The 25,040-nt window shown below is 45.8% G+C and overlaps 1 protein-coding gene and 1 pseudogene across 1 annotated transcript in view; both read right to left on the bottom strand.

Annotated features, from left to right (window-relative positions):
- The window catches only part of LOC126535290 (medium-chain acyl-CoA ligase ACSF2, mitochondrial-like), a 163,502-nt gene that overhangs the window by 7,812 nt on the left and 130,650 nt on the right, over positions 1 to 25,040 (bottom strand). Inside the window, exons 12-13 of the mRNA XM_055073094.2 lie at positions 3,519 to 3,626; positions 1,266 to 1,417 (exon numbers count right to left, since the gene is read on the bottom strand). Coding sequence (XP_054929069.1) covers positions 1,266 to 1,417; positions 3,519 to 3,626 — 260 coding nt within the window. The remainder of the gene's footprint in view (positions 1 to 1,265; positions 1,418 to 3,518; positions 3,627 to 25,040) is intronic.
- LOC126535276 (U2 spliceosomal RNA) lies at positions 14,175 to 14,353 on the bottom strand (annotated as a pseudogene).

Below are 25,040 nucleotides of genomic sequence, written 5' to 3'. Positions count from 1 at the left end.
CTAGCAGTACTCAATAAATCAATGTCACGTTTCTAGAATTAAATTCAGTGGCTCAGCGTTGACCAGGATTACTTCTCTTGCGTACTGTGCAGGCCATCTCCCTATTACGCACAATGCATCGCACCTTGCATCTATTGTAGATGAAATATGTAGGGATTTTTAGCGCTTCTTTCTTAACGCTTCCTCAGCAACATTTGTAGTAGGGTTAGAAATGGAGTATCTCTGGATATAATTTGTCGCTTCTGGTTGGCCGCCGTGGAAACAAAAGTTTGTTTCTTTATATTATCTCTCTGCTCGAAAAGAAAGAAAGAAAATTCTGCTCCTCCCTCTTCCCACCATATATCGCTCTAGCCGATAGCTAGCTTGCCTCAAAAGTTAGCTTTCTTTTTCATGTTTTCGCACACCTTTATATTATTATAAAATAGTTTTGTTGGCCAAAGAATACACCACAGTATTTAGCGATGTGAATACGTTCGGATGGCTGCGAGCTCGAGACAATATCTACATATCTACTAATATCTAATATCTACATTCATCACAATATCTACATTTTTCTTTAATATTGTTTCCGCCAAGTGGCGTCTTCTGAGTTTGCGAGCCCCGACATCTGGCTAGGAAGTGCACCTCCTTTGTGCCATAAATGCTCGTTCAAAACAAAACGTGCCTCCCCTCCTTCCTTGACGTTTTCCCCTCCCGTTACAGGTTATAAAGCGTGACAGAAAGTATTGTCTGTTTTGCACAGGGTAACCTTGCTGTGAATCTAGGAAGAATTTCCAGCCCCTCACTAAACTCAGGACGGAGGTGGTGGGGGACTCCCGAATAAGTGATTTTTCTTAAAAGACCCTAGCGCCGAACATCCCTCGTGGAAGAAGATAAGCTTGCTGGCTTAATTTTTTGTTTCTGCTTGCTTTCTTACACTTCGCTTCACTGTCGCCCTTCGTCAGCAAAGATGCGAGTGTTTCCTTCTGTCCACGAAAAGAGCTGGAGAGGCGTCCGTTTCTAGCTGCTTTCTACCAGAACAAATGTCTACTCGCCTAGCATGTTTTGTTATCAACCTTCATCATTTCTTCGAAATAAAGATGTCAAGATGACGCATTTTCGCTCAAATCCGGCGTAACTGTCCTCTTTCGTCCTTACTTTCTATTCATATCTATACTACTAGGAGATCGGACGTCCGATTTCTGCTCGGATAAACTGTCGTGCATTGCTGTCCTGCATTGGGTGCTTGTTTCAACTAAGTTATTTCTTTGTTGGGGTTACCGTACCCAGTCTTGTACCAGCCAGCTCGCGTGATGCATTCTCTCGTCTTCCGCTTGTCATTGTAGTAGCCAAGGAAGACGTTATGACCTCGGCACCAAACTTCACCAGATGTGCCTATAGGGTGCTCGAGGCCGGTTGCCGCGTCTGCAATCTTTACCTGCGCGAAACAGTCGTATCGAAAGACACATAATGTATAGCGAGACAAATGTATAAGCGAACCAACTGCAGCTGCTAATAAAGGGGCCTCACGGTTCGTGAATTTCTGCAGGGAGAAGCCTAGGGCACTTACAGGCAGAAATGCCATGAAATCTAAAATGATATGAAGAGAAAGGCAGATGGTGCACTTGCTTGCGAGCACATTATTGAATGGCTGATTCAGGGGTTTTGAGGTCTCTAAGCAACACATGCTTGACAGGCGTGGTAGAGGAGAGCTCGGGAGGAGCCAACCATTTCGTGTTCAGCGGCAAAACGATGAAACGCCTGAGGGCGTACCCAGTAGCCTTATTGTTTATTATTTATTTCAGTGCCTGCCAACAACTGTACACCCTTGGTGACAGGCCACTAGTAAAAACAAGAGCACGAACATAATCAAGATGTGAACGCCCGACCGCATTTGCACCGATATCGCATGCTAAAATAAATGTGCGACGCATTATATTTGTATAAGAAACCTAAGAAAAAAATATGCTTACTAAACTAATCTGCGTCAAACTTCCTGTGCGCCAACTCTACACCGACACTCAATTGAAAACATCCGTGTTAGCTGAACTGGCATTTTAAACCTACGGCAGCCGTGTCATGGGGCAAGTTAAAAAAAAAGATTAAGGCAAAACATGTCAGAGTACGTGTGGTTTTCAGTGAGAGAACCCAGCACTCCAACGATGCTAATGACATACGATAATCAGTCAGACCACGCCGCACTTGTCACAAGAGCGTTAAGTCGCGCGAGTCTTGTGCTACGCAAAGAAAACCGACTTGAGTGTACTGACAGGCTTGAGTAGTCGCAGTAACGGCGCCGGCGAATATGTATATTGTAGTAAGTGTGAATGAATCGACTCTGCAACGCTTCTGTTGGGTTACTTTGATGAGTTGTAATGCAATTGTAATCGCGGCCAAACTCTAATTACGGCCTCAGTAGTGAGCAGAACAATGCTTTGGGACATTCAGAATTCTGAAGCGTATTTATAAGTCTATATATTAAGCCTGTGTGCCTCGCAGTATGACTGACAATACGGGATCCATGAAAGCGAAAGTCCAGCCTTGAATCTATGATTACCACAAGGTCACGAACAACAAGCACGCGACGAACAGTATCGCACGACAAAGCGTAGCTCAAGATTCGTCAGCACGTACTTTAGGGCACAGTAATTTTCTTCCCGCTTATCTTAAGTCGGCTAGCATCGCACCACTGATGGATAAAGGAAATATTGTCTGGCAATTTATAGCAGTGATCTACGCACTCGCTTCTGCGAAAGCAGTTTAAAATCATCTGGAAGCATCACCCTGAGCCTGACTTTCGGAACAGAGCAAATTACTAACAAACACAAAAAAAAGAGTAGTCCTAAAGTACAGCCTTGAGCTACTCCCGACAAGGATGTAAATGGTCTGCGAAGCTGGTCAAGAACTTTAACCAACTTAATCAATTAGAAGGGTAGCTTTCGGACCACTTACAGTAGAAATCACAAAAAAGTGGTTTCCCCACAGTTTAAGGAGCTTGTGGGTATTAGAATGCCCATGAGAAAAAGAAAGAACATATAAAGAATTACTGAAACACGTTATGCAGTTCAATGAAGTGCTCATAAACTTTAAAAATACCATTTGAATGAAAAGAAAACTGCGCAAAAGATTATTTGCAGTAGAAATCCAGCTATTTTATTGGTCTGCAGTATGTAAAAATGCACAGTAAAGGTAAGTGGTGCAGAATAGATCTTACAAAGAGAAAGGTAAGCCGTAAAAAGCGACGAAAGATGAAGCCTATTTATCCATGGAATAAAGTGGTAGTAAAGACGCTGAAATACTAACATATTACGTAATAATAGACAGCATAGAATACAAGCAGCAATGTGACGCTGCAACAAAAAGTGAGCATGAGCTACTATAAAATATAATAAAATTTTACTAATGCGAATGAGTAAAGCTGCTTACTGTAATATAAATGAATAAAAATTTACTCTAATAAGACTGTCAAACAAACATGCCAAACTTTTTCACACAGCCTTACACGTTTTCAACGATCACCGTAGTGCTTGATCACTTGCCTCAAGGTAAGGCAATGGCTGGCCAACGGTGTGCATTTTCTTGTCTTCCGGGTCGTCGTCGAACAAGGCTGTAGCAGCCATGGTTAGCTCCGTTGCGCCATATCCTATCTGTAAGAACAGTACGTGAGATGATGAATGCAACTCTCTCATGGAGGTGCGTGACGCCATGAACGGGATAGAGAGAAGCCGACGCTTGCCGAAAGAAACATTTTCGTGTAACAGTACGTAGTTATCTTTACTTGTGTATCACTATTGTCTGCAAAGTTCGGCCGAGATTTATTTAGTTGAAATATCAGTACACTGACAAGGTACTAAATCTGCTCCTTAATGTGCGTGCTTACGCAACAACCACTTTGCTCTACTTGCGTCTTAGTGCACGATGGTGGAATTCGATACACCACCGCGGTCTTGCGAGTTATGAATCAATATAAATGACTCATTCCACATCTGTCCTTGCAAACTGAGCCAACGGTTCTATTTCTAGATTTAGGATAGATTCACTGGCACAGAAAATGCAGTGAGCACATAATAAGAATGGGTAAGGGTATTTTAGTACATGCAAGAAGTGATGAAAGGAAGGCATCACGAGGAACGTCTTGACGCATCAATATTTTGTGCAATAAGTCAGTTCGTTTTATTCAACACGTATAATATGGTAAAAGTATCCAATCACCTTCCGTGTGCCAACGTGATAGAACCAACTATGAGAAATGAACTCAACAAGATATCTTGCAAGAGGAGACCATGAACGCGTAAACAAACGAAAACAATACCATTATTGACGATTTTACAATATTTACATTTCAAGGGCAGCAGTAGCGTTCTTGGCAATTCATTTTATTGCTAACATACTGCGGCAGAAAGGAGTGCTTACACGGAGAAACTGCAGTTGTCTGGCGTATGTTTCAAGGTGAAACAGTGGCTATTAGTGCAATCTCGGAACATTACAGAATGTTAATGAGACCTTTCTTATAGACGCATTTTTGGGCTTTGCTCTTTTATATATATGTATAATTAAATCAAAGAATGATGGAAGATATCATGTGAAAATCAGTAGCGACTTCTCGAACTCGGCGTCCATGCACCAATGCTTATAAAGGTCTGCCTGATCTGTTCTTAGCGTTGCAGCTCTAAGTATCGTTGTCTCTGAATCAGAGTTACATTCCTGAAACTATACTCGTTCGACATTGTAATATATCAAACACGTACGTGCAAGTTTTATGGTATCGAAGAAAATACTGAACATGTCCTGTACTTTTGTTCTTGTAGCGACGTCTAGCCTCACCCTCTCCGGACAGCACTGAACCGACTGGGTACAAAACCATTCTCAGAAGCCGGGATTCTTGTACCATAGCCATGCGAATCACTGGAGCAGAAAGCGATGAAGGCATTGTCGCAGTAAATTAGGTCGACGGGCCTATCAACTGCTTCTATGCTTGTTGTGCGCCTTCATGTGTGCGTGTACTAGTGCTATCTATCTCAACCTTTCTAGCTCAAGTTTTAAGCTTCGTAAACTGGCATACATAGCGCAAGAACGACACAAGGACGAAGCACAAACACGGGACGAGCGCTAACTTTCAACAATTGAAATATTGCAGCCGGTAAGCATATGCATACTCACGGGGAAGCCACTGCAAAAGGCACACTGAAGGGAAAGAAGGAAGGAAGCGCTGTCATGTGACTACTATGCCAAAAAATTCAAGCTCTGTCTTAGATCAAAGAATAGACGGCGTGCTAACACAATCGTCACCTGCTCTAGCTCTCTCAGCTGCTTCGACAATTTCTCGCGTTATTCCTGTGACGATAGACAACAACAGTTTGTTTTCAGAGAAGGTGGCACGGTGCCTTCACGCCACATTTTCTAACATGGGCAGCCAGATGCCCATCTATAGCGATGCTCTCTACTTTATTACTATGCTCCACCAGACGCACGTTTAAACATCTGCCCGTCTGGCCCACGCAGTACTTCCCACACGAAAGTGGAAACTTGTACACCACGTTACGAGTGCATGTTACAAAAGGATCCTTGTGCGCGGTAGAGCAACGTGCCTTAAGTTTACTTGGGACTCAGCTGAACCTACTCAACCTCAGCAGTTTGTTAGGTGCTGTAAAAACTACGTTTACACCAGACCGTTGCCCTACCTTTTTTAGGTTGTTGGAAACCTTATGAAAGCAGGGAATTACAGCCACCTTTCTTTTGTCCCTTTGTTCTTTCTTCTTTCTTTCGTCATCCGCTCTCTGCTCATCGCTCATGCGTGAAATTACCTTCCTTCGACGATGCAGGCTTTCAGCAAGCGAAATAGTGATATGTCACGGATAATTCGATGCTTCCAGACGTGCCACCTGCTTACTAAGGCCTTCATCTAGCAAATGAGGATATGACCTCGAGAGAGCGCATGACAAAAAGAACATACGATACTTCTTTTTACGAGTTTTGAGTGTGCATAACTGTAACTCAAAGGCGGCTTCTTAGCTCTGGGCTCATTTACCCAACACACGTGTTCAGCTATGAAATGCAAACGCAAATCTAAAAAGCTCTTACAGCCTGCGCAGGAAATTCAGTGGTGAACGTAAGTGGCCTATAATACTCATCGAATGAGGCAAGAAAACTATTAACAGCTGGGTTTTAACAGTCAGAACTGCAATTTACATGGAAACTGGCGCCCGGACCAACTAGTGATCTATATAAAAATACCAAAAAATCTTCTACATATCTAAAAGCCTTTACAACGCCCAAGTCGCCCAACCTCGCAGAAAGAGCTTTGGCTCATCGAGCTAAAAACAGGTCACTTAATATGGGTGCTATGCAAGAGCCTATGCAAACACCCTGCTTTTGCAGCTAAATGTTGTTTCATCAGCCGTAATCAACTTTTTAAATGGAGCTTATGGTAAGCGTTTAACTGAATTCTCTGTCAACATAAAAGATTTGTATTATTCTTTGCCACATGAGGGTTTGCTGTCCTGCGTCGATGCAGCAATAGATGAGCACGGCGCTGTCTTTTTTTCTAATGCTTGTGGTGTTAGTGGGGCAAGGTGGTTAGAGCTTTTATCATTTTATTTCAGGTGCACCTTTGTTGAATTTGACAATAACATTTACCTGCAAAAGCAGGGTGTTTGCATAGGATCATGCATAGCACCCAGATTAAGTGACCTGTTTTTAGATCGATGTGACAAAGCTCTTTCTGCGCGGTTGGGCGACTTGGGCTTTGTAATGGTTTTTAGATATGTAGATGATTTTTTTGTATTTTTACATGAATCACTAGTTGATCCGGGTGCCAGTTCATATGTGGATTGCTGTTTTGACTGTTCAAACCCTGCTGTTGATAGCATTCTTGCCTGATTCAATGAGTATTATAAGCCACTTACGTTCACCACTGGATTTGCTGAGCAGGGCAATATTAGGATTTTAGATTTGCATTTGCATTTCATAGCTGAACATGTGTGTTGGGTATCGGAGGCGAGGAGTAACGGAGTCGCCATCTGTCGGAAGCACCTCCCTTGCGTAGTATGAGGATTCACGTGGTGCGCTCCTCATAGGTTTCGCCTTACAGCGCTCGATAACAACACCACGTTGCAGCCCTCCTAGACATTTATGTAGGTACTCTCAAAACGAGGAAAGTTTTTGACTGTCGATATAGTAATATTGGGCAAACTGAAAGCACAGAATCGTTTACAGATGCTATCTCTTTACCGAATACGTACAATGAACGCCACTGCACGTAGTCGCCGCGATGGAGTCTCCCGAGTCGGCTTCTTGCGTGAAAGGTAGGCAACCGCTGAGAGCAAAATATGGGAAATATGTTCTTATATTTGGCTGTCTGTATAACGAAATGGGGCATAATAGAATGAAACCTCAATGTAGTGATCGCACGGGTTCGCTGCGACCGATTGCGCGTCTGCATGCATTGTAATGTCGCGCATGAAATAGATGGTAGCTGGCCCATGCCGTCGTCCAACTAACCCACGCTGAGGACGTCGTTGAAAGGAGGGACTCGTTCTCATCGAGAACGAGGAATATGGGAGTTGTTTACAGTATCTACATGAGAACATTACAGTTCTTGAAATGCATCATGTAACCGCACAAACAACAAAGGACAAAGAAGGAAACACACACGACAGGCGCGGAACTTCAATGTAGAGTTGAAGTTCCGCGCCTGTCCTGTGTGTTTCCTTCTTGGTCTTTTGTTGTTTGCGCGGTTACATGATGCATTCCAATATCGACCACCAGCTAGCCCGCCTATCCCTGTTAAATACACTACAGTTCATCAGTCTAGTATGACTGAAACAGAATGCACACCCAGCAGCCGCACCACGGCTGCTTATAAACGCTCTGTCCTCCCTAGATCCCGAGGTGAGGGATAACGGCCACTCAATCGTCGACCAATTCGGAGCGTCCAAAGTCATTGTAGCCGACTCGCCTTTGAGGAGGAGGGTTCACACACTCACTTCCGCACAGGTTTCACTAACCACACCGAGGTGAGAGGGTTTTCGCAGACGTGGGTCTTGCCTTGAGCAGGCGCCTCTTGGTCCCAGAGTTGACCCCGCAGATAGTGGCCGCCGCGTCTGTCCACTGACTGACGACTCCTCAGACCCGTGAGACGGCGCAGCAAAACAACTTCCAGGAGTTTTACTGCTTCAAACAAACCGTGACGGTAACGGCAAATCCACTAACAATACCTGGTTCACAGACTTCGTGTATACATCCCGGCGCCGCTCGGTTGGGGACTGTCGTATTGTCGCCCTTGCAAAACGAGTCGCCGCCGAAGACATCCCGGTGCCGTTCGGTTGGGGAATGTCATATTGTCGTCCTTACGAAGCGAGTCGTCGCAGCAGACATGGTGGCGCCGATGGCCTGTTGGCTCGGCGCATTGTTGTTTTCACAAAGTGATTCATCGCAGCGGGCCAGGCAGGTTTCGTCGGTCGCTTCTCTGGTTCGCCAGCCCCCACAGGCCGTTCGTAACAGCATGTGAGCACACAATGTTTTTCTTTGGCTGTGAGCGCGTCTTTCACCATGCCGTGAGCTTTAGGCCACAGCATATGAGCATTTGACAGTACACCAGCAACCATTGTTGCGCGGATGCTAGAGAACTGTTCAAAAATAATTTCGTTATAGAGACTTCGACGCCTATACGGCGACTGCGATGTGCGGTCGCGACGATTCAATCTTTTTTTTTTCCTCTAAATTCTTGGACAATATTCTTTCTCAGGTTGCGTCGCACTGTATGTTTATCAGAGTTCTCAGCATGCGATTTCTCTCTGCTTCTTTTTAGTAATCCAGTGCATTAATTCGTAACAAAAATATGACCATATGCCATGCCTTTTTTAATGTGCGTCTTACCGCTCACTTTCCGTTATAGTGAACCTGCCAGTATCTAGCATCAACAAGTTCATAGACCAAACCGTCCTCAAATTAGCCGGGCATCGGGCGCGGCCGAGCGTCTCAGTACGCATTTTGTGCTACTCACAGAACATCGCTCAGTCCCGGCGCCGAAGCAGAAATGTTCCTCGCATCTGTGCTTGCTGCATACCCGAGTTGAGCCCATGGCTGTCTGACGGTTCTAAGGTTCGCCAGCCAAGCTTCACGCAGATCCTTGCCTTGCGGCTACGTGTGAATAAGGCTGAAATTGGGCTGCGTTGCGTGCGTCCGGCACTGCAGCACTGAGCAGTAGCCTACCGTGCTGCACGCCTCCAAAGGCAGCCACTATATATTATAGCACTTTTAAATGTTGTCAAGCAGACACCCGAGGTGGTAAAGCCTCCCCACTTAATCAGAATCACGGCGCAGGTGGGGCTCTAAACTTTCGTTTTCAGCTCGCTTCGGCGCTTCCGAAGCAGCCGATGCGGCTGCTGTGTCCACCTTATCCCTCATACCACGTCACGCCAACGCTGGCGCCAGCTTTTCCAGTGGTGGAGCTCGCCCCCAACATGAGCCCAGGACTAACAAGCCACCCTTGAGTTCCAGTTCTGCACATTCAACACTCATACAAAGAAGTATCGTACGTTCTTTCTTCCCATGCGCTCTCTCAAAGTCATGTCCTCCCTTGCTGGATGAAAGCTTTAGCAAGGAGATGTCTCGTCTAGAAGCACCGAATTATCCGAGACATATCATTATCTTGGTTGCTGAAAGCCTGCATCGTGGAAGGAAGGTAACTTCACGCCTGAGCGGTGAGCAGAGAGCGGATGACGAAAGAAAAAAGAAACAACAAAGTGACAAACGAAATATAGCTGTAATTCCCTACTTTCATAAGGTTTCCGAGAACTTAACAAAAGTAGGGCAACGGTCTGGTGTAAACGTTCTTTTTACAGCACCTAACAACCTTTCGAGGTTGAGTAGACTGAGCTGTCCCACGAAAAAACTTCAGCCAGGTTGCGCTACCGCGCACAAGGATGCTTTTGTAACATGCACTCGTAACGTGGTGTACAAGTATCCATTTTCGTGTGGGAAGTACTCCGTGGGCCAGACGGGCAGATGTATAAAGTGCATCTGGCGGAGCATAGTAATAAAGTAGAGAGCATCGCTTTAGATGGGCATCTGGCTGCCCATTGTAGAAAATGCGGCGTGAAGGCACCGTGCCACCCTCTCTTAAAGCAAACTGTGGTTGTCCATCGCCACAGCAATAAGATAACAAGGGAAATTGTCGAAGCAGCTGCGATAGCTAGAGCAGGTGACGATTGTATTAGCACGCCGTCTATTCTATTATCTAAGAAAGAGCTTGAATTTTTTGGCATAGTAGTCAAATGACTGATTTTCCTTTCTTCTTTCCCTTCAATGTGTTTGTTGTAGTAGCTACCCTGTGAGTATGTATATGCTTACCAGCAGCAATAAATCAATTGTTGAAAGTTAGCGCTCATCCCGTGTTCCTGCTTCGTCCTTGTGTCATTCTTGCGCTATGTAGGCCAGTATACGATTGAACTACCAACACACCCAAACTCTTTCCCCGCTTTTTAAGCTTCCCCCAGAACGGGGCTGCAGACCAAACGTTCCCCTCCCCTAGCTAAACTCGTTGCCTTTCTGTTCACCTCTATTTCTATCTGTCTCTCGAGTAGTGCTTCTAAATGGGCAAAACCACCAAAGGCCCAAACGTGGTGAATGACTGCTTTTGCAGCTGGAGCCCCGCACTTTGAACAATTCACTGGGTCTTCAAGTGTTAAATAGCACGTCGACATGGGCAAAAGCGTAAGAGCCCAGTGAACGGGCCCCAGCCCACATTCTCTGAACGAGAAACTTCTTCGACCAAAGATAACTTACGGAGAAGGCAGCAGAAAGACTGGCGGGGGAAGGAAAAAGGTTCGTTTCGCCTGTCAATGAAGGAATTTTTAGGCTAAATGGTCGAAATTCCGGATCTGAACGGAGGGTATCACGTGGGCCGTCTGGTCCGGAATGACAATATAAATTTCTGTGCTGGAAAAGCGGCTGTAGCATGAACAGATGTCCTTAGTGCTGGAAGTACTACTGTGCTGTACGGTGACAGTATGCGGCGACAGTGAACGAATGGGATTGTACGTCTGTGCTCCTTTCTTTCTTTATCTCAACTTTGTTATTACTTTACCTACCCCTACCCTCTTTCTCCAGCGTAGAGTAGCGAACCGGATGTTCCCCTCTGGTTAACCTCCCTGCCTTTCCCCTTTCCTTTGTCTGCCTCTCTCTCTATCTCTCTTTGTCTCTCTCTTTCTCTGTGTCAGTTCATGTCTTTGTGTGCTTGAGCTGTCTTAAGGAAAATGATGCCATACCAACTAGCTCGGATTTAGAACGTTGTTAAATATATATCTTCTTCACCAAGCTTCTTTGTCCCACATGTTCTCCGAGACCCTTGCGTGCGTTCTTCGCTCATCATGAAAGTTACATGCAATGACAGATTGCTTATTGTCATCATAAAAGGTGCCTACGTTCCGCCGTCCATCCCACAAGTAGTCGGACTTTTAAGACTCGCCCCCATGCTCAGCTCCTTTGCCGCCTTCTGAGATCTGAGTCCTGGAGACATCGGTTTGCTCAAAGACTGCCTGATGTAGCTGCGCCCAGCATACCCCCCCCCTGAACAGTTCCTCGCCAGGTTTGGTCAAGAACTTGGGATGGTGGCACAGGCGCCGGAATTCCTTCGGAAAAATGTTCTTGCAGAACTACCAAACAAGCAACCTTCTAAACAGCGTAATAGGAGAGTAAAGAAAATACGCGATCTCTACATGCCCGAGGTTGTCGGAGACGTCCTTAGCTTCGGTCCAAAGTTCAACGTCACCCCCAGGCTGGACAAGACAGCTTCTCGCAATGGCACGAACCACCGCCAACAAAGCCACTCTAACTGAACTCGATCGCATTATGCAGAAGAACGTTGATGGCCTCCCAAAATTTTTTGCCATGGTCAAACAGCCTGCTGTCAGAGTACTAAAACAAAAGAAGCTAAAGCTTCTTCAATGGGACAAAGAGGGAGGCTTTGTCATTCTCACGGCTGACATCTACTGCAAGAAAGCGGATTGCGCTATCAACGAAAACTTTCTCCCGACGAGGGCGAAGAAGAAAGCACTGGCGCTTTGCGAGAAAGCAGGCTTGTCAAAACTAGCCTTTTCTGTGACAACTTTAAAAGTCATATGCCCCACCGCCTTATTTACCGTAAAAACCCGCAAAGACTCCCTCCCGTTTCGAGTGACCGTGACCGAGAGAGGAGCTTGGCAGTGATGTGTCGGGTCCTTCCTTCAAAGAGGCCCTTCCCAGTTTAACGTTGATAACCGTTCCTCATCAAACAGCCAATTCACGTATGTAAATTACTGGCGCCTCCTGTCCTCCTCCCGTACACGCGCTTCCCGTAGACAGCAAGGGCTTCTATTATTCCCTGCAGCGCGCTGCGCTCGTCGAAGTAGTGCAGGCTCGCATTGATGAGTATGAGGCTGTGCGTTTCCAACACTATTGGCACCCCAGTTGAAAGAATTAACGAATTATTGGCCTTGTACCTAGCATTTACTATTGTTAATTACAACGGGAAGTTCTTCGTTCAAAAGGCCGTCATATGTATCGGGTAACGCATCGCACCAGGCTTGCGTGACCTTCTGCTAGCCAAGTTTGAAAGAGACTTTGAGCGGGTCGCCCCATGTGGCCAAGATTTTTCGCTTCGTCAACGATTATCTGGTCGTCTTCCATGGACTGCACAAGATGCCACAAACAAAATGGAAGAACAGCTCTCCAGATTCTGCAAAGCATCTCCCGGACTAACTCTCAGCAGGGAAATCCCTGTTAATGATCCCATCCGTTTCCTCGATATGGACTTGCACTTCACATCAGAGCATGCCAGCTGAATGTACGTCTCGATGTCAAAAAAAAAACGCCGCCTTCTATTTGACTCCACTCCAAGTTCGTTAATCGTGCCATTGCACTCACTGGTGTGAAAAATGCACTCACACGGTCATGCCCTCGTCGAGTGGCAGAGAGCCTTGCTGCGCAAGTCAAACGATTGGGAGAAGGAAATTTATCTGATTTTCTTTTTTGGCCCTTGCCACATCCCTGACACATCAAGTCTGAAAGAACATTGTTGCACCACCGAAGAAAAACGACAGTACAGAAACCGCCGTCATCCCTTACGTGCCCCTAGTATCACATGGAATAAAAAAAGACTTCGGGACGGGCCGAAGGGTTTTGGGTTCGGCCTCCAATAAACTCGGCAGCTTGTGAAGCACGTGAAGGTGAGCTGCGAACGACTAAACACTCCAGCAGGAATCACGTCAGTTGCTATGTGGCATGCAAGTGCGGCGTCGTTTCGAAAAAAATACTTCTGTCTTCTGGACGTGTTTGCATCGGCCGGACGGGCCTATGTATCAATGACCGCCTTCGCGAAGACGACAACTTAAAGCATAAATCAGGCAGCAATATCACCTTGCACTGCGCAACACGCGCACAAGGGTGTTACCCACTTTTAGACGCGACTGTCATAATCGAAATATATAGAAAACAATTCGCCCCAGAAATTTTCGAAGCGTCGTGCATCGATCGGCTTGGCCCGAGTTGCGTCAACGACTCTTCCTTGTCACTCTGGAAAAAACTTGATTATCTGCAACACTACGAGTTAGAGACCACCACATCCTGTGATCACTCTTCTTTGATCCCCCGCCTTTATTTCTTTCCACTTTCGTGACCGACTAACCTGTGCTGCATTCGGTTTAAAGCTGTTTCTCTGTCTCTAAGTTCCTTCAATGCTATTTCAAATAACGCCTACATCCACTGTTAGGTGGGTTGTGCAGGATTTTTTTATTGTTAGGTGCACTCATCTGCTAGGGAATGGAGCGGACGCCTCTTTCTGTTCGTTTATTAGTAAGAATTATCAACTATTTTCGATAGCGTCGGACGCATGTGCTCAGAAAGATAGTTACGACCTTGAAGCCATTTCAAGGACATACATTCGAAGTATATTTACAAGCACAGTAGACATGATTCTCCCTCAGAGTTTAAGAATATCGATAACTAAACGCTTACGCAGAAAGAAGAAAGGCTGTTTCCGTGCTTTCTGTTCAGAATAATTCGCGGCTTCTACCAATTCATAAACCTCTAAGAAGTAGAACGCACCAGACAATAGAATGTCATCTATGGTCCCTTTTACAGTGAAGCTTTATATGCCTAGCTTCTGTAAAAAATTGCGTGCGTTTACCGAGCAGTGTAGATCGAGAATACCTTCCGATACGTGGGCCGGCCCAGAGGGCACCTCAATACCGCGCCACCCGCGGCGGTGTAGAAGCAGGTTTTTAGCACTCTGCCACCTTGCAAAAATAAGTTTAATATCTTAGGTCGAAGTACAACCCGTATTAAATATTAGGCTGATAAAAGCAGATATCACTCTTTGACTCGCGTCAGCCATGTCTACGTTCGCATCATCCTCTCTTTGTCGGCATTCCAAGCGCTTCCGTATCTTCTTTCCTTCCGCTCTCCCGTGGTGGCGGATCCGTAAGCGTGCGGCCCGCAAGGACGGCGAGCCGGAAACAAATGCGAACTGTCCATGTGACCTCGATCCCACAAATTTGAAACTCGTCGTCGCGGTGAGGTACGTGTCTGTTTTACGAGCCTGGATTCGTTAGTCAAAGGTGTCTTGTGCATGGGTATGTGTACCCTGCGGTGCGTTATCTACCGAAGCTCAACATCATGAAGGAGCGACTAGTCGCGCCTCCCCTTCCATTTATGTGCGTACGGCGTTTCACGCGCCGCAATGGACAGTTCGCCATTAAGAGGCCGATGAACAGCCTCGCTTGTCAAACACCTTCAAAGAGTGGAATGGCACAGAATTTTTTTTTTTACAAATATAATATTGAGAAGTGGCTCCTAACCTCATACCAAGGAAGCATAGATCATATTTGAGGATTCGGTTATTCAAGGAAGCAATTTTGACAATATGGTATAGCAACATCTGCTTCAGTATATCTAAACCCCTTGTAGGCGCGACTCAATTTCAAGTTTGCGTGAGTACGTTCTTCGCCGAAATATTTTTGCCTGCGGTGTAGAATTTAATTGCTGACGCTAATAATTCTACCTTTTTCTATAGGTACCTTGTTTCACTTGTCCCACTTCACAGATGAGTTTCTTGTTTTGCTCAAATTTGTACGCTCTTTTTCCTATGCACTGGAATTACGTCAGTGCCGGCACCAATGCAGCTCCAAGATAACGGCGCCAGCGACTGATCCCCGTTTTCACTGTATGTCAATAATCACATAGATGAGTGAAACGTGATAACGACTAACTCAGCAAGTCCCCCTGGGTGCTCCGGATGGTGCGCAAAAAAAAAACAAATGGCTTTAGCATTTTTGGTGTGATGAGATAGATATTGATAAAGAAAGTTGGTCTTAGAAAATGCAGGAACAATGATGTCTGGAAATTGCTTGTATTTATGCTTGTATGTAAGACACACTGTATTATCGCACGTGTTGTGTCAAAGGAACAGGTTACATCGTCATTAAAAATAAAACAAACTGGCTGTACTGATAGTCCGTGAAGAAAACCCGTCATCGCTTAAGTACCTGGTGTCACTTCACCTGTAATGTTATGCATCGCTTGTGCTTGCCCTTGTGTGAGGGAACTTCCAAACAAAATATTGTCGTGTGCCCAAAATGTTCTACACTTTTTTGTCGTTGCCACATTAGCGCGTGAGAGACATTGTAATGCCCGGCCTTTTGTGAATATGCGGCCACTCTGATATAATTCATTTACCCCTTGAGACGCCGGTTAACACATGCAGCGTTACGTCTCAGCACGCCTCTTTGGATGGTTCACGCAAAGCGATCGCTTCCCTAGCACTTACCTACACGACGACTTAGCCCGGTGCCGACTGTTTACAGGTGAACAATGAAGAATCCTTCTAGGTGACAGCGATCACCGCATTTTGTGGAAGCGGAAAAGGCTGTCAAGGCCAGGTTTATCAGCTCATTGAAAAGAGGCCGTCATAGAGAGCCCACTATTATACTTAAGGGGTCAACGTGGAGGACTTCCGTACTATTAGCGTTGGCTTCGGGTTCCCTATTTGCTGCGTGGTTGCGACGTATGCGGGGGCGACCCCCCAACATCGGAGGTGAAGTACGGCGGAATTTCCCTACGTCGTGGGTGGGATTTTGAAAGCAGTTCAACCATTATCATTGGCCTAGACACGTTCTTCCAATTTTCTTGCCTACTTACCTAGGAAAAACGGCTCTACAAAAGCGGACATCTTTGGTGCAGTGTAGTGTGCTGACATGTAGTCTGCTCCCATATCCACGAAGTGTTGTGACTTGTAAAGTGTAAATATGTAAAACAAACTCATTTCTCGTTAGCTTCCACCTCCCGACCTCACCTCCTCACTAGCGAGCTACTCCGGGCGATAGATAGAGACGATGGCATGCGTCCGCGTGGCCAACTTAGTGCGAAGCCCCGATATAGCGTATACCAGCCACCACGTTTTAGGCACTCAGGCGCCGAAGCCAAGCAACCCTCTGTACAATGCCTTAGTCCGAACCACGAACGCCAGAACGAGATCACAGCAACCCTCTCTCTCTCTCTCTCTATATATATATATATATATATATATATATATATATAGCCCACCCATGTCGGTCTCAGAGAAGCTAATTTGCTAAGTGGCAAACTAGCAGAACTTATTGTTTTTTTTGTGTTTTTTGCTGGTACGCGCACACTCGTACATAGAGCGTCATTGTGGCCGCAAAATTTAACATTGAATCTCAGGCGTGAGACCTATACAAGCACATGCCGTGCTTTGTCGGGCAAAGCCGTACATCCTCAATCCGCTTTAGTGACACATACGCACAAAGGTAAGTGATCACACAAACAAGAAATAAATTTGTATACGTACACAACAAGATAAGTGAAAATGCAAAAAAAAATCACAAGCGAGACAGCTTTGAGGTGACTCTGCTTCTGGCAAGATCTCGAGTTGTTGATTCCTATCAAGCTGTGGCGAGTGCTGGAAGTTGTCTTTCTCGTTTCTTCTTCGGGAATGATGTTCACGTTTACATGATCTGTTGTAATGCAGTTATTACGTGCCGCTTTATACGTTATGTTTAAGATGTAATTTTATAAGACACTTTTGTGTCTTAAGTCACACGTGACCTATGCGCGCTTGGCTGTCGAGACGCCGCAATCATCCCATTCTACGCTAGCCTTTTCTTTTCGTATAGAAGCCGTCTTTTGATCCCTATTTATTATTATCAATGCTGACTTGCACCATTTTTAGCGCCTGTGCTTTCTTCATTTATCGTAGGCACATTTAGATGTGCAAATTCTGGCAGTTTTCTTGCATTCAACGGTGTTTTACTACATAGTGACGTTTCTTTGTGGTCACGCTATTTGTGCATTAAAAAATTACAGGATATCTTAAGACCTCTCTTGAGCGGTGAACGGCGAAAGCCTACTTTTCCTCCTTTTATCACTCGGCTCTTTCTCTTTGTCTCTTCTCTTTCTCTTCTGTTTTAGTGATTACTGCTCACTACTAAGCATGCTTAATCAATGGTACTCAACTGTGGTCATTACAAGTCGTCGTTAGACATATTGGTCATTTCGTAGTTATTACAAGTCATTACAAGTCATTTCAGTCATTATTAGTCATTACTGCTCACTGCAAGCAATTTTAGTCATTTGTAATCAATTGTGGTCCTTACAAGCCGTCGTTAGACACGTTGGTCCTATCATTGTCATCAATAGTCATTACAAGTCATTTCAGTCATTATTAATAATTACTGGTCATTAATAAGCATGTTTAGTAATTTCTAATCAACTGCAGTCTGTACAATTTGTCGTTAGACATATTGGTCATTTCGTAGTCATTAGTTGCCATTACAAGTTATTTCAGTCATTATTTGTCATTGCTGGTAATTACTAAGAATTTTTTTATTTCTAATCTGTTGTGGATGTTACAAGCTTTCGTTAGACATAATGATGATTTCGTAGTTATCACTTGTTTTTACAAGTCATTTCAGTCATTATTAGTCATTACTGCTCACTAGTAAAGATTTTTTTGTCATTTGTAATCAATTGTGGTCCTTACAAGCCATCGTTTGACATATTGGTCATTTAGTAGTCATTAGTAGTCATTACAAGTCATTAGTAGTCATTTTAGTCATTGCTACTCATTACTAGACATTTCTACTCATTTGTAATCAATTGTGGTCATTACAAGCCGTCGTTAGACATATTCGTTATTTCGGAGTCATTATCACTCATTACTAGTAAATATTAACCTCTATCAATCTAGTATAACGTTATCATTCAATAACTGTAACTACCCGTCAATATCAATCAATCTGCGCGCCACCTGAAGTAGTTTGCTTGCGTCATCAATTCATATCGCGCCGCCGTCCACAGCAGTTTGTGTTGCCGCAGCTTTGTCGCTTATACTGACTGGATCAAGTTTCATAACATTGATAATGACACCAGGCTGCGTGGAGATGAGCAAGTGCCACAAAGCTTACCCATAATTACTCAACACCCAGAGGAGTTTTTGGGTGAATTTGCTTGGAAACAACGTCAGCTGACTTTTCAACCCAGCAACAAGTTTCTTGTAATAATTGAATTGACGTGATTGGCTTGTTCGATCGTTTGAAATGTTTTGCTTGTTGGACGGCGTGAAACAGAGAAGGGGTTCACATTCCGGTCCTCGACATCTTCTAACTGGCCTTGATCGAATTGTATCATCCACATTTCCATTCTCAAGCTTAGAAACAGACTAGCAAAAAATACGGACTCAGTATAATTGATCCATGATTCTTTTGAGTGCAATTCACATGTTCAAGCTGTTGATCATGCCAGTTCTCTACAATTAAGGGGATAAATGTGTAATAAGTAGAGATAACAGTACACAAACGCAGTTGTGGATATATCTACAGCTCTAATAACTTTCCCATGGTGTGTTTTCCGTGACACACGCGAGAAGACGTGAAATATAGCTTTGGGATCCCTGTGATGTGCTTGAATTCTGGAGGGCTTTCTAAGGAATAAATATATATCATTCGCAATGCCTGCCATGCGGTTTTCAATTTTCGATACCAAGCGTCAAATGGCCCATCGAGCGAGAAAGTCGGCGTGTGTCGTCTGGACAAGGGAAAAATGACACCTAAACTCCCATTCACTTCGACGCCACACCACGAGCGCGCCTCGACGGAGCGCAGCGGGCGAAAGGAAACACTCGGATCACCTGCTGCCGTACTAGCCCGCAAGGTGTTGCGTAAGGGGACAGGTTATCACCATGATCACAAGCCAAGCTCGCTCTCGCTCTCGGAAGCCCGTGGTATCCGTTCGTTCCTTGACCACGCAAGCTCTCGCCTTCGGTCTAACTGCGCACTGGTAAGATCAAATAGAAACGTGCCAAGATGGCCAAGCGTCTCAACGCGCTTGCTTGTCCGAGAGTAGTTTGTGACTCGAAGGACCGCTTAGTGGCGTTCAAGTGGAAATTAATGCTCTCGCTTTCACAACTCATAATGATTGCTTAGGTGTCTTCTGATTCTATTATGAAGAGGAAAGGCGACTATCTGTAAAGGTGAAGTTAAACCAGCAATTTGCTTTCGATTCTGAACAACCAACTTTGTTTTGTCTAACGCCGCGCTTCGCTTGTACACTGCGACTTTTGCTGAGAACAACCTCTTTTGCACCCAGACAAATTTTTGAATGAAATGGCCGAAGAATAGGCACGTTTTTCCGTCTGCTTACAGGTGACATGTCAGGTAAAATTCTATCTCTAAAGCGAACAAAAGACACGTCGCAAGCAAAGAGAGCAGCAAGCAGCGTTGGCAGCGTTTCAGCCAGAGCAGCCCAGGCAATCTCGAGCAAATCACCTCCGCGGAGAACTGGCGATGTGTCTGCAGCCCCGACCATTCCTCCTCACTACGATGACCCCCCCCCCCCCATTGAAAGAAAAGTCATCCTGACGACTCATGGTGAATGTAGTATCAGTAGTCTAGTGTTGGCGTACGCGATGAACGGCGAAATAAGATTCCAATCAGTGTGATCAGAGGCGATGCATTTGCAGTGCTTGTCGCCATGGGTGCGGCTAACTCTTTCCATCTGAAGATTAGTTTGAGGATAGTAGGCAGTAGCGGTGTGATGAGCGATGCCACATTCAACAGGGAGCGCATTTATGCCTTCGGAGATGGACACAGTCCTTCTATAACTCAAAAGTTCGCGAAGTGCCCCATGACGAAAAATAAAGTTAGTCAGGAGGAAGGATGCTGTATCACGAGCTGTGGCCGCAGGCAGGACGACTGTTTCCGCGCATTGCGTCAAGTGGTAAAAAGCGACGACTTACCATAGCTTTCCAGAAGGCGTGCTGGGAATGGGTACACACAGGTAAGTGCCAATGTGATCGAAGGTCCTCGCAGCACATGGGATTGGCTGGAGTGGACCAAAGACAAGCTGAGCAGCAACCTTGCGGCGTTGGCACTGAGGGCACGATTGAATGTATTTGCATAGGAAGGTGTACATGCCATGCGAATAAAACCTGAAGCGAAGCTGGGTGTACGTTTTGAAGACACCTGCATCCACACTGTGGGTCAGAGTGGAAGGCAGAGCATATTTCACCACGAAGCTGTCGAGGTATGACCATCAACCACTGACGGCCATCAGAGAAGTGCTTCCGGCAATAAAGAGGCCATTCCGTGTTTCGAAGCGAGAAGCTTGACGGCAAAAATCTCGAGAAGGTGGTGAAAGAGGCGGCGGGTTTGAAAGGAAGAGGATAACAGCGCTAATCCAGGCATTCTTGCATTGCTCCGAATTTATGTCAGAGACTGCTGGTAACAAAAGTAATTCCTCACCGGCACACAGGCAGGCAGCGCTTTCTCTTTACACAGGTGAACGGGAAAGCACGTCGGCACCGGTGTTGCGGCGGCCAGACCTGTAGACAATGTGCATGTTCAAATCTTGCAACCGCAATGTCCAGCGAGCTAATCTGTCGGAGCGGTCCTAAACATGCTAAGCAAGATCTACCCCACGCAGTGCGAGAGCAAGTGCCCATGGTGTGGAGACAAACCAACCCTATACCATACCACATGGGATTGCCAGAAAACAGATGGGCTAGCCATAATAAAAAACGCGAGTGCGGAATAGCGGGAGAGGATGCTATCCAGCGACATCCTGAAAGTCCAACAAGGACTAGTAAGGCGTGCACGCAGGGCAGCTACCCTCAGCGGAGCCCTGGACTAGGGGAACTGAACCTGGAAAGACGAAGGAAGACTCCACCTGAAGCCACAAAAATCACTGCAAAATAGAGCAAATAAACGTTTTTCATCATCATCATCGGCGTGGTCCTTCAACGTGGACAGCCAACACGCATAGCTGTTCGTAATTACGTCGAAAGGGTCGTCATAGAGGTTCGGTCGAAAATTACCAAGTACCCAGATTATGGCCGAACAATAATTCACCGTAACGTAATACTTCATCTCTGCTTTCGTGAGGGTGCTGCTTGCGTATTCAACGACGTACTCGTCGAATCCAGATTGGCGCTGCGCGAGCACAGCGCCGAGTTCAACATCTCTGGCGTCGGTGTGTACTTTGCTCGCAGCTGTAGGGTCGAAATGACGCAGTATCGGCGGCGAGGTTAGCAGACAACACAACGCTTGGGAGGCAGCGTCACAAATGGGCGACTAGTCGTAATTGTTCGAGTCGCTGCATAGAAGCTGATTCAAAGGAGCGGTGATGGAGGCAAAATTTCTAATGAAGCGGCGAAAGTAAGAACAGAGGCCAAGGAAGCTTCGAAGTTGTTTTATGGAGGAACGTTTGGAAAAATCAGCAATTCCACAGAGTTAGCCGGCATCACGAAGAATACTGCCTTTAGATATTACATGGTCAAATATAGTGAGCTGACTGGCGGCGAAGTGGCATTGCTTCAGGTTGAGCTGAAGGCCGGGGTCATGTAAGCACTGTAACACTTAAGCATGGTAAAACCGGTCGAACAAATAACCGCATCATCTAAGTATCAAAGGCACGTTTCCCACTTGAGACCACGCAAAGGGTTGTCCATCATACGCTCAAATGTTGCGGGGGCATCGCAAACCCTGAAAGGCATGACACAAAGTTCATATAGACCATCTGGTGTTAAAAAGGCCGTTTTAGGTTTGTGTTCTGGTGCCATAGGGACCTGCCAATTGCCGCTGCGCAAGTGGATAGAAGAGAACTCTGCGCCTTGGAGGCAGTCAAGGGCATCATCAATTCTCGCAGAGGGTAAACATCTTTGCGAGCTAGTTTGTTAAGACGACCGCAATAGATAGAGAATCGAATCTATCTATCCTTTTTAAAAAGAACTGAAGATGCCCAGGAGCTATCCGAAGACTCAATGACGCCGCGCTTCAGAATGTAAGCTACTTCGTCGTAAGAAACACAGCGCTCTGTCGTGTATGCACGATATGTTCTTTGTCGCAGTGGCGCATTGGTACCCATTTCGATGCGATCGTGAACAGTTGACGCGCGGCCCAAGGTAACATGCTGGCAGTCGAAAGAATAACGGAACTTGTCGAAAAGGTCCAGAATCTGGGCACGTTGAGAAAGAGGTAGAGTGTCACCGACGGAGTAATTTAGAACACCGGGCGAAGCCGGCTCTTGCGCGGGCTTACAGGCCATTCTGGCGACCTCATGAGCGATGATGGAACCAGTTGGTATGTTAATGATGGCTGCAGGGTCGACACACTCGATACCGCCAGCGCGCTTCCCACGAAACAAAGCGAGCGGACATGAGTCTGCTGTCACCGGCATCAAGTTCTAGTAGAGCGAAAAGCCACAGGGAACATTTGTGATGAACGAAAATGGCAGATGGCATAAAAAGGGCCTTTGCATCATCAACAATGTTGCATGACACTATGGGAAGGGCAGAAGAGTGCGGTGGAATTGCAACGTCTTCGGCAACAAATACTTTCTCTTCAGCTTCAGGAGCGTCAAGAAGTAGGGCGTCGCAAAGCGTTTAAAATTCCACTTCAGCACGAGACCAGTCGATGACGGCCTTATTGGCGGAAAGAAAGTGCCAGCCCAAAATAAGATCGTGGGAACAAGAATATAGCATCAAAAATTCGACAATGTAGAGGCGGCCACTAACACAGCGCAAGTACTACACATACCCACAAGCGTGATGAGGTCTGCCATAGCAGTAAGAAGTAATGTTTGAGAGGAGCGTCGTAATCATTCTGAGCAAACGGCAAAGCTTAGCACTAATTAAAACTGCGGCACCAGCGCTGCCAAGGCCGGGTACAGAGACGCCTTCCAAAGAAGATTAGTCGGAGAAGGCAGAGGTCTAGGTCTTTTCGTTGGACGCGCAGTTCCCGCCTCTGGAACTGCGGCGATTAGTTTTCCTTTTCCAGTGTAGAGGGATGACGACGCATCGGCCAAAGCAAGCGGTGTCGAGGCGATGGCAAACGACGGTCAACAAGAGGGTGATGGTCGGATTATGAAGACATATGGTAGGGGTTACGAAATACAAAGGACGATGGACATAGTGAAGCATATGGATCAGGGTGGAAGCAACATCGGTAAGGTGGTGCGCGCGGCGACGGTAAAATAGTGCGACGTGGCCAGGTAGACCACACGCAAAACATAATGATCGGTTGTCGGGAGTCCGTCATTGTCCACTGCTGTGTGGGTACCTCGACTTAACGAAGTGAGGAGCTGGATGCAGTGGCACGGCTCATAGAAATGGCGTAACGGTCTTAGGTGGTGGCTTTCCGGTAGCCTCGGCATAGCAAAGAGGTGCATTCACCTTGGTATAGGCAACGGGAGTGCGCACCGGCAGAGTCTCGCGCGAAGAAGGCAGAGCTGCGCAAACTTGCAAGCTGTATGACCTAGCGAAAGTTAGCAGGAAAAGGCGAGGGTGGTTACCCGACAGAAGAGAGCGGCAAAAGGTGGCGAGCGACCTCACCTGGACGAAGTCCCTTACCTCGCAAAGCAGTGAGTCAGTGTCAAGAGTGGTGGCCATGCTCGAGAGGGTTTCGTCGGACACAAGTGAGCGCCGCTTCAGAAGACGCTGTCGGCGGAGGTCGTCGAAACTCTCGCAAAGGTCAATAAATTGAGGAACAATGCCTTGTTTTTTTTTTTTTTTTTTGCTGCAGCATATGAAAATCATCCGCAGAAATGACCTTCATGATTTGACGCACCTTGTCCGCCTCCGCCATGATTGGGTTGACAGGCCGGCAGAGATTGACGACGTCCTCCATGCAGCTGGTGAACGTTTCACCAGTTTGCTGAGATCGGCTGCGTAGGCATTGTTCAGCGCGAAGCTTGCGCACTCCAGGACGGCCGAAAATTTCTGTGATGTTGGTTTTGAAGCTAGACCGCGTCAGTAAATCAGCTTCGTGGTTTTCAAACCACAATTTGGCGACAACCGGTAAATAAAAAAACGCGTTGTTGAGCTTCAGGCGATCATCTAATTTGTTCATGCGATTCCAGCCTATCTTCAACGTCTTTCTCATCGGCGCCGCTAAAGACGTCAGTATCTCACTGACGCTGGGCACCAGCACATACGATGCTGGCGAAACTGATGGGCATCAATATCAGAATCGGTTTTTATTTAGATGATTACAAAGATTACAAGTTGTTAATATACAGAAGGTGGTCCCGAAGTCAAAGACCGAAGTCAAAGACCTTTACAAAGTAAACGTAATACAACAAAAGTACTGCTGTTTCAGCAAATCGTTAACATGGAAGAATTACAGGCTTTAGTGCGAATAGCATGATTGAAGAATTACATGTGTATAAGTGTCATGAACAAAAGCACTGTAACATAATCTCGTTGACAACTAATAAAGTAACAACGTAGGTGACGTGACGAACAAAGTATAATTTGCCAACTCGAATCTATATGTAAGGCAGAAACAGAAACCTAATGGTATGACAATGAAAATGAAATGAAGGCACCTTGAAAGAATGGTAGTGAGTATGAACTAGGTATCAGTATTCGACACAATGTAACCTTTTAGTTGTTTCTTGAATTCGTGAATTTTAAGTGTTTTTATATAGAATGGTACTCTGTTCCAGAATGCGATAGATAAAAAATGAACGCTCTGCTTGCCGTAATTAGTATGTATTTTGGGTAAAATGAA

The sequence above is a fragment of the Dermacentor andersoni genome, chromosome 7, assembly GCF_023375885.2.
Source record: "Dermacentor andersoni chromosome 7, qqDerAnde1_hic_scaffold, whole genome shotgun sequence".
Taxonomy (NCBI): domain Eukaryota; kingdom Metazoa; phylum Arthropoda; class Arachnida; order Ixodida; family Ixodidae; genus Dermacentor; species Dermacentor andersoni.
This window is presented reverse-complemented; position numbering and strand designations above follow the sequence as displayed.